Source organism: Alligator sinensis, unplaced genomic scaffold, assembly GCF_000455745.1.
Source record: "Alligator sinensis unplaced genomic scaffold, ASM45574v1 scaffold138_1, whole genome shotgun sequence".
Lineage (NCBI taxonomy): Eukaryota > Metazoa > Chordata > Crocodylia > Alligatoridae > Alligator > Alligator sinensis.
The window spans coordinates 4,136,222-4,145,034 of record NW_005841862.1 but is presented as its reverse complement, the minus strand read 5'-3'; the positions used below and the strand labels follow the sequence as shown (position 1 = coordinate 4,145,034).

General features: G+C 41.9%; 1 protein-coding gene across 2 annotated transcripts in view; it reads right to left on the bottom strand.

Annotated features, from left to right (window-relative positions):
- ACBD3 (acyl-CoA binding domain containing 3) overlaps positions 1-8,813 on the bottom strand; it is a 25,191-nt gene that overhangs the window by 12,541 nt on the left and 3,837 nt on the right. The window contains exons 2-3 of one of the 2 annotated variants that reach the window (XM_025216215.1): positions 2,091-2,232; positions 408-548 (exon numbers count right to left, since the gene is read on the bottom strand). In XM_025216215.1, the coding sequence (XP_025072000.1) occupies positions 408-548; positions 2,091-2,232 (283 nt within the window). Of the gene's footprint in view, positions 1-407; positions 549-842; positions 1,134-2,090; positions 2,233-8,813 lie in introns of those variants that run through there. The other variant, XM_025216216.1, reaches the window with a different exon arrangement.

Here is an 8,813-nt window from a genome sequence, read left to right as displayed (position 1 = left end):
TCCCTACACATTTTTAATTTCCTAGAAGGTATTACACAGCTCCTACTCTAATACATTAGCTGCACAAGGTGGTACTGGGTATACATTCACTGCTTGCTGAAAACTTGTAAGATAAGAATTACTTTCTAGTTCAGCTGGAAAGATTCTGGAAAAGGTACTTGTGAGAAATACTCACAAACTGCTCATAGAGATATAAGAGGATTCAGCAGAATTCAGCACAAACTGCAACTTCCAAGGTATTCTAAGGATGCCAGCAGTTCCCTTACTTTCCATCCCTCAAATACTTATTATGTATAAAAGCTTAAGTGCAAATGGTGCAATGTAATTTTTTAGGAGAAAAATGTGACAGAGCTAAGTTAGCAGGCAGAGGTACGCACTCAGTCTCTGCTCTCTACCAAAAGCTTCACCTTTTTCTTTCTTGCTCGTCTTTCTCGATCTTATGGGAGGTGACGTATGTTGAAAACAGATGACAACATCTATTTAAGAGCTTCACAAACTCTGCCATGGCTTCTTGTTTTGACATATTTCCAAGGGCAACCCATTCTTTCCTGAGAGAAAAAAAAAAAGTATAAAAACAACAAAAAGAGTCTTGATACCCACGTGCATTAATGACACGATAGTTCTAGAACAAGTAGTTTCAACTCTTGCAGGAAGCAGCATTTGACTTTGTAGAGCTCCCAAGCACTTCTCTCACAATCCAACTTGTGAGTTAGGGGGTAAAAATTTAAGGACTTTGTTAAAGTATTCCCAATAAATCTTCAAACATATGCTATTAAAACTACAGACAACTTTGCATCATACTTTGAACATTTTAAAATGCAGGTAAACTGGCAAGTAGTTACCTGGTATACTCTTCCTTCCTTTGTTCTGTTTTATGATCAACACAGTCAACTGGCACATACTACAGCTTTACAGAGATGCATCGATCCATATCATATCGGCATCGATAAAAGAAAAATTGACATTATTGACAATTGGCTTTTTTTGGCTGATGTGGCTGGCAATGTTGCCAATAAATGCTGTGTGCAGCTGCAGCATGCATGGGGCCAGAAATGCAACCCAGCAGCTAGGAGAGAGAGTCTGGCAGGTAAGTTGGGGTGGGGGGGAGGGTGCAGATTGAGGCCCTCATGATGAGGGAGGCAGTGGGGCAGGAGCAGACGCGTGGGGCGGAGCACAGCACAGCCAGGGTGGGGTGGATCATGGGACAGAGGGGAAGTGGGGAGGCCTGTAGCCAGGGCTGTGTGGGGCTCTCCTCAGCAGGGGCTGGGCTCAGAGTGGGCACCAGCAGTGCTTGGAGGATGCTGCATCCACCTCAAATTTCACCACTGCTCCGCTCCCAGTGCTGCTGCTGCCAGCCACCTAGTGCAGCCCAGGCTCTTTCTGGGATGTGGGTGGAGGCTAGGCGTTGAGCCAGGGCTGCGCTGGGCAGCTGGTAGCACTGGGAGCGGAGCAGTGGCGAAATCTGGGGTGGATGCAGCACCCTCCCAGCACTGCTGGCACCTGCTCCAAGCCCAGCCCTTGCTCAGAAGAATCCTGGCTGCAGCCCACCCTGCCATGTGCCGATCCAGAGGGTACATACCACCCCTCGCATGCCCTCCCGGGGTGCATGCATTGATGGGAGCTGCCCCCCCCCCAGGCTGTGGCTCCAGCCCCCTCTGCCCTGCCTGGGCTGTGCCTGCCCCTGCCTCACCATGGGGGGGCGTTGATCTGCCCATGCCCCTTCCACCACACTGGATTTACCAGCTTGAGGCAGCTCTCTATGCTGCCAGCTCTGTTCCTTGTTGCCCGAGTGCTGCGGCTGCGTGCAGCACAGGCATTTATCAGCCAAATTTTCAGCCTCATCGGGCTGATATCCGATACAGCTAGTTCTCTTTATATTGGTATCGATGGTATGCACCTCTATTCCAAACACCACTATTTTATTCTTCTAGTTGTATAGTCATAGATGACATACTTACGCAGAGAACTTCCTTTCCCCCACTTGTGTCTTTTTGACAGACAAATGCATTTGTTTGGCTACAACTGAATCAAAAGCACTGGGAGGAATGCAGTTGAAGTAAAGATCACAATGCAAGTGACAGACTTTTTACCTTCTATCATTTCCCAGCACATCAAAGAACCCAACTTCAGGGCAAGCATCAGGATTGTAAGGTCCCAACAGAACTTGTTTGTGCAGGGCCACAAGTCTGAGTTTTTCTTCATATGTCGGATGAAAGGCTTTGCCATCTTTTTCTGCAGAAGAGAGAAAAGAATCTAGTATTCTGATTTATTCATTATGAGATCAGATACGCACACACATACACCAGTGAGAAAACCTCAAAGAACCTCTCCCTTGATTTTTTGCAGAAGAAATTAAGACTCTAATGTGCCCTTAGTGCCTTGGTAAATGAAAGTAATACATTTAAATAAAAACTGACACAAATGTATCTAGAAGAGAGATATCCAGCTTTAGTTATTAGAACTTAGTGCCCTAAGATTTTGCATCCTTGATTATATCTATAGTTGGAAAGCTCATCACAGACACAGCTATTAAAGTAGGCTCACAATGCATCATGTGGATACAGAGTTTTCAAATATTTAAAAAGCTTCTAATGGAAATACTCCCAATATGCCTGCCAAGTCCACTGTAATAGGAGTGCAAAAACCTTTTGTGTGAAGTTTGACTTTGCCTTACGGATTTTAACTCTACTCTTTGTAAAGTTATAAAAAGACTGCACAAAATAAACTAAACCAAGATGGAAGGAGAAAGTCCTGCTTAAGGCAGTCTGATTACTCCAACTGCCTTAGCAAAATACAGTAGTAGCCCACCAACTAAGGGAGTAGCATTGACAATTATTAATAACAAGGCTTAAACTGAGAGGGCTTTGGCCCTAGTGGAGGTGGACAGCATTAAAAACATTCATATATCCATTATATCGATGAATTTAAAGATAAATGATTCTGCACTAGTTCTATAACCCAGCATCTTGTGCAGCATGGCCTGATCTGCATACAGAGAAGTGGTTTTAATTCAATTACATCAAACATTAATCAACAAGGAAAATGATGCATTAAAGATGAAGATTTAAAAGTCAGTCAACTAGCACTACCTCGGCATATTTAACAAGCTGTCAAAATAAGACAGCAGAGCAGTAGCTTACTGAAGAGACGTGTTTCCTGTTTCATAAAATAGAATGAATGATCTCTCTCTCTTTTTCCAAGAAAAATTAGCATAAAAGAGCAGTTATTAAAGGTAACCACAATAGGGAATTCACAGAAAGAGTCTACTGAACTCCAAACCTAACCTGTCCCCGCGCTGTGTGTGGTCATGAATTAACAGTCAAAGCAGCTACAGGTTTTCAGGTGTCAGTTTACCAAATAAAGATGTCAGTCCATCGCACTGGTGGGCTGGACATCAAGAGGACAACTTAACCGAATGGCTCCATAATAGTAAGATTTTGGGTCTGACACCTAACTATGCTCTCAGGATGCCTCTGCTATTAACAGAAAAAGCAGCAGTGTACACCTGGGTAAAATAGCAAAGACCTCTATTCTTTTAGCAATTTACCCAATTAGGGTCCCAAAAATATAAGAATGCCAAGCACCAGGAGAGAAACTAGACATGGGGAGTAAGTAGGAGGCATGTTTTTAATGGAACAGTTCTCAGAAGTGTAGACTTAATTGGTTCTGATTGAATTGTGACTCACTACTACATGCAGGCAATTAGGTTTGAAGCTTGAGACAGAGCGCAAGAAAATAAAGAAACATTTACATCCTCCTCTGGTCCATTCTCCAGAGCCACAATGTTCCTTCCAGAATCTTGAGTATATCCATGACCCATTTTCCCATCTCTGCACCATCACAGTTACTGTGTGGCAATGTACTTATAAACTTTCCATCATACTTTTAAATCATCAACATGAAGGTAAGCTACAAGTAGGAATTAGTACTTCCACGTGTTCTCTGACCAAAATGTTCAACCAGCAAGATCTAGATATTCTGTCTGAATACGTACTGCAACAGAGGTTAAATGATTTTGATTAGTCAAAGCCCCAAATTGTACAACCTTTCTGAGACTTGAAGCTTTGCTTCAGAGGTTGCTGTGGCTAATGTAGGCAAAGAATTTACCAGGCTGATGACACTACAGAAGCAAGAAACATACAGTCGTGCCTCACATCTCAGCCCTTGTTTTGCTTCTTTCAAAGCAGCCTCATTTTAAAAAGCCATTTTCTATTGCACCTCTTCCATATTTCCTTTTGTTTAAAATTTGTCTCCGTAGGGCAACAAGTGACAGCTCAATTTCACTTGGAGACACTTCTGCCAAGTTTAAACCAAGTTTTCACTAAGTTTTTACTTAGCCTTTAGTGCAGCATGATTCAGAAGGCAGGCTTGTTGGGTTAGGGGCCAAGTTTATCAAATGTACAGCATCAAGCACATCAGGGGCAACGTGTAGGGGGTGCATGCGAGCTCCCCCCCTCCCGAGTGTGGCAGCGCATTCCCTACAAAAAGGTGCATCACCACTTGCCACCCTGCCACTGGTGGTCCACAATCCCTGCTAGCCACCGACGATGCTGCTGGCAGTGGGTGGTCACCAACCCTTGGTCAGTGCTCACTACCCCCCAGCAAATCAACAGCAGCAGCTGCAGGACCTCCCCTGCTTACCACCACTGTGTCCCCACCAGATGCCAGAGGCACAAGTCACTCATGAAGCACATGAATGCGGCTAAGTTGCATTAGAATTGGGACTGAACCCAAGCTGGAGGGGTGTTCAGTTATCACAGCAAGGGAGGCAACTATTTAGGAATTTATGAAGGGTTTCTGCATACAAGTTAGCTCGCTATTCATATGATCATTTTGAAATTGTTTTTCTGCAAGCTTAAATGAAAAAACTGCGGCTCAGATACCATGATGGGCAATTACATATGAATCTATATAAAAACAGGATAGAAGATGGCAATGATTGATTTTACAGGCTATCCTGTGACTAGGTTTTCCAGACGTGTGACACCATCAAAGTATGCCCAACTCTGCTGCTTACAGTCTGCTAAATTTAGCTGCTTTGCTTGCAGTTTTACTGAAAGCAGTTTACACAGAGGTTTTAGTTGAAATCAGTCACCAATTTCTGAAACCCAGTTCTTTGGCTGCAAGTTGTTTGCAAATTTAGCAACTGTTCAAATCCTGAATTAGACAAAGTAAATGGAATTAGTGGAACCTGGTTTTCAGTATGACTGGTTTCTAGGTCATGTTACTACAACAATATCAGTTTGAATGTGAACAAAGCCAATCTAAATTACTTTTTGGTCATTTGCTCTCGACATTTAGCCTAGATTGGCAAGTGAAGTATACTTTCAAGTTGCTAAATATGGTGGACAACTTTAACAATACAAAATATGCATTTGCAGTTCTCTGACAGAGCAATTCCACTGCTCAATGCCAAAGTGTTGACAGTGTAGGTCAGGGGTTCCCAACATTTGTGCGCTCAAGGGGACATTCAAATTTAAAAGAAAAAGCCAATATGAATATTAAAGTTTAGAATTGAGAATCCTGGATATGCGCATAGTTTCGTTTGGGGAGGGAGTAGTAAGCGCCACTCCGTCACTGCATCAGTCAGACTGACTCAGTTTTGTTTTGGTGGCAGTTGTGTACAGCCTGAGCTCAATAGGCAGTGACAGCATTTTTTGTTGGAATAATGATTTTTTACTGAGTGTGAAAATGTGCATGGGTACCTGAATAAACCTCGGGGGGCACCATGGAGCACACAGGCACCGTGTTGGGAACCGCTGGTGTAGGTTACATACAAATGTTATGAGCAGAGCTAGGCAGCAACTGAGGCCAGCTCAGAATAGGACTGATAATCTGTTTCTATGAACAACTGAGAATAATGCATCTGCCTTTTCCCAGATTAGACAAGAAAGCACTCTGAAAGCCTAGCTCCAAAAGCTAAAATAAGGTTGAAATCTATTTTCATGGAGAAAGATACCTCAAGGGAAGGAAGTAAAAAGCTTAAAAAAAAAAAAAAAAAAAGACAGAACTTTCCACTGAGAGTAGAGATAAGGGGTCAGGAAGAGATGTTCAGTGGCTTATGCATAGTGAAGATCAGTAAATGTCATTTTTCTGAGCCAAGAGAATTTGGCCTTCTCAGTTGTATACTGGTACCTATTTTAATTAATTAGAGGGCACCAAGCTATGCTATCACCCACAAAGCTTAGAAATCTTCAATTAAACTATATCATGTGGAAGAGAATGGCTGAAAACATCTGCACCAGAGCTGGACAGACACAAGAGCTAGGTTATCCTCAAGGTTTACCTAGCAAAGGAAGAAGTTCTGGCTCTTTAAATATCTGTGATCACCAAGATTTTCACTACAATCAGAGTTAGCACTGATAACATCTACTGTGGCAAGGTTATAATTTAGTTTCAATTTAATACGTTCCACATTTGCAAAAGGAGCCAGATGAATCGTGAAGAATATATTCCATTTGCCAAAAGAACATGCACTGATGGCAGCAGGGCATCTAATGGTACTGGGAGGCATCCCACCACAGAATGGAGGAATGGATGAATGGAGGGTTAAAAAAAAAAAACCTGAACTTGTTAACAAGGTCCCATTTCTTACCCATGAGGACCTTTAATATGCTATGTTCACATTCAGATTCTGCCAGCAGGGATTCTACAGCAAAATGTGAATACTTGGCCCTCTGTACAGAAACAGGTCTAGCATACTTGGCTATTACCAATCCAGAAAGTTTTGTTCCAGATGTGGCCTCTCTTTAAATTGCTGCCACTTTAACAGGATGCTGCAAACAAAGTAAAGATGCACAATGAGCAACTCAACTGACCATCCTTATGAAGGCAGCACTTTAAATCCATGCTAACATGTGCCAAGTCAGTAGGAGCCAACAATTTTGGCAGATATGCTACAAATCAGCCCCACACCCCAAGTGCCACTCCAATCCCCATCTACTACTCTGCTCCCTGCCCCATCTGCTTTTTTTCCTTCCCTGTGCTCTGCACATCATTTGCTGCTTTGCTTTCCAATTCCTGCTCTCTGCCCCTGTATTGCCTGTCCCTGATCTGCTGCATGCCACAAAGAGGTTGCCTGTGCCACTTGTGGCACCAATGCCACAGGCTGGCCAATCCTGCTCTAAGCAAGCTATACCTGCTAACAATAAACATAATTGTTATAGTTTAATGTTTGGTGGCAAAAGTAGCGTAACCAAGATGAGCCTATTTCCGAATGAAATAGCAATGAAAAACAGCTCACAAACAATAGCAAGGTGTAATATAAAACTCTCAGTGAGATGTTCTATTACTGTGAAGTAGTACTTAAAAAAAAAAAAAAGAAGAATCACACGGGCAAATGATTATATAGAGTCAAAGGGAAAAACGCAATAAGTTTAGCTTGGAGAAAAGGAGCTGTAGTGTTCTGCTCAGAGAAGGCTAGATATTGGAATGACCACTGCTTTCTTAAACTAAACTAAAAGACTCTTAAAAATCCCATTACAAAAAATGTGGTACAATACATGAAGTGTCTGAGAAGGAGGATTAGTGTATTACTGCATCTATTCTAGGCAATTTGTTAGAAGAGCCTGGAATTTTTTTTCTTAAAAGGATTTATCACCCCAATACTTTTAGATACAAATTCATATCCTTAAGTACTTATAGTAAAGAATTAATAAAGTTTTATAAGTGATAGAAAAAACATTATGAGAAATTATTTAAAAGCCCACTCACTTTCCAACTATGTGCAGTTATAAATACACACCCTCACTGAACAGATTCACGAGGCAAATGAGAGAAATAAGTCTCATCTAGGGCAAGGGCTAGTCACTCATAGGAATCCTTACATTCATATGTGATTAACAAACACTAGTGCAGTCCCAGTCATAGATGTAGGTCTCTACAGCAGGTAACGCTTTGCAAATTCCAGAGAACAAGAATCCACAGATGCGAGTCACTGGAGGCACAACGGAGCCATTTTTAGGAACCAATCATTACGTGCCAAGCAGCAGAAAAGGCTGTATCACACATCCTATACCAAAGCATTTGTGGGCATCTCTAAAGAACAAAGATTTTAATTCTTTATCATGGCACAAAAATAAATGACTCTCAGATGAAATTAAACAATACTTAGGATTCCAGAATTGCTTCCCAATAATCAGATGATTACTGTTTATGAACTATCAAACAGGTGGTGCCAACAGAAGACTGCCTGAAGGTAGATAGTAAGTAAGTTCCTGGGAGACTGATGTATACTGAAGGTTGGGGGTGGGGAGGAATATACTGCTGACTAATGAAACTGAACTCTCTAAAACCTAGCTTTAGCAGCAAACCTTCTCTAGTGTAAACTATGTCAACAAATCCTTTTGGTACAGGTACATTGGTTTGCTACTGCAACTTGTACCATTGAAGCAAGCAAAATAAACTAAACCAGTAATAACACTTCTGTATAAAAGATTGCCATACCAGGGAAATCTTTTGCCAGTATATATGGCTCAAAAAGTGGATGAATCCCCAAATAAAAGGCAACAAAAGCCCCATCAGAGTAGTTTTGAAATAGACTGAATACAGCCATAGAAAAGGGTGGTGGTATAGTAGGGAACGGTCTCACCTGGCAAGGAGACAGACTAAGACCAGCCATTTCTTCAGCTCCTCTATGCTTCTATTATTGTGAATAGTGTTCTCCTAGCTGCCACTGATGCTGGGACAATTGTGCTCATCCCCCTCACTGCCTCCCCAGAATCAAATTCTTTAAATTAGTTCCTTTTATTATCCAAGTTCATTATTCTCTCCTTGAGAGTGAGAATCAAGGGCCTTAACAATTTTCAGTCTTA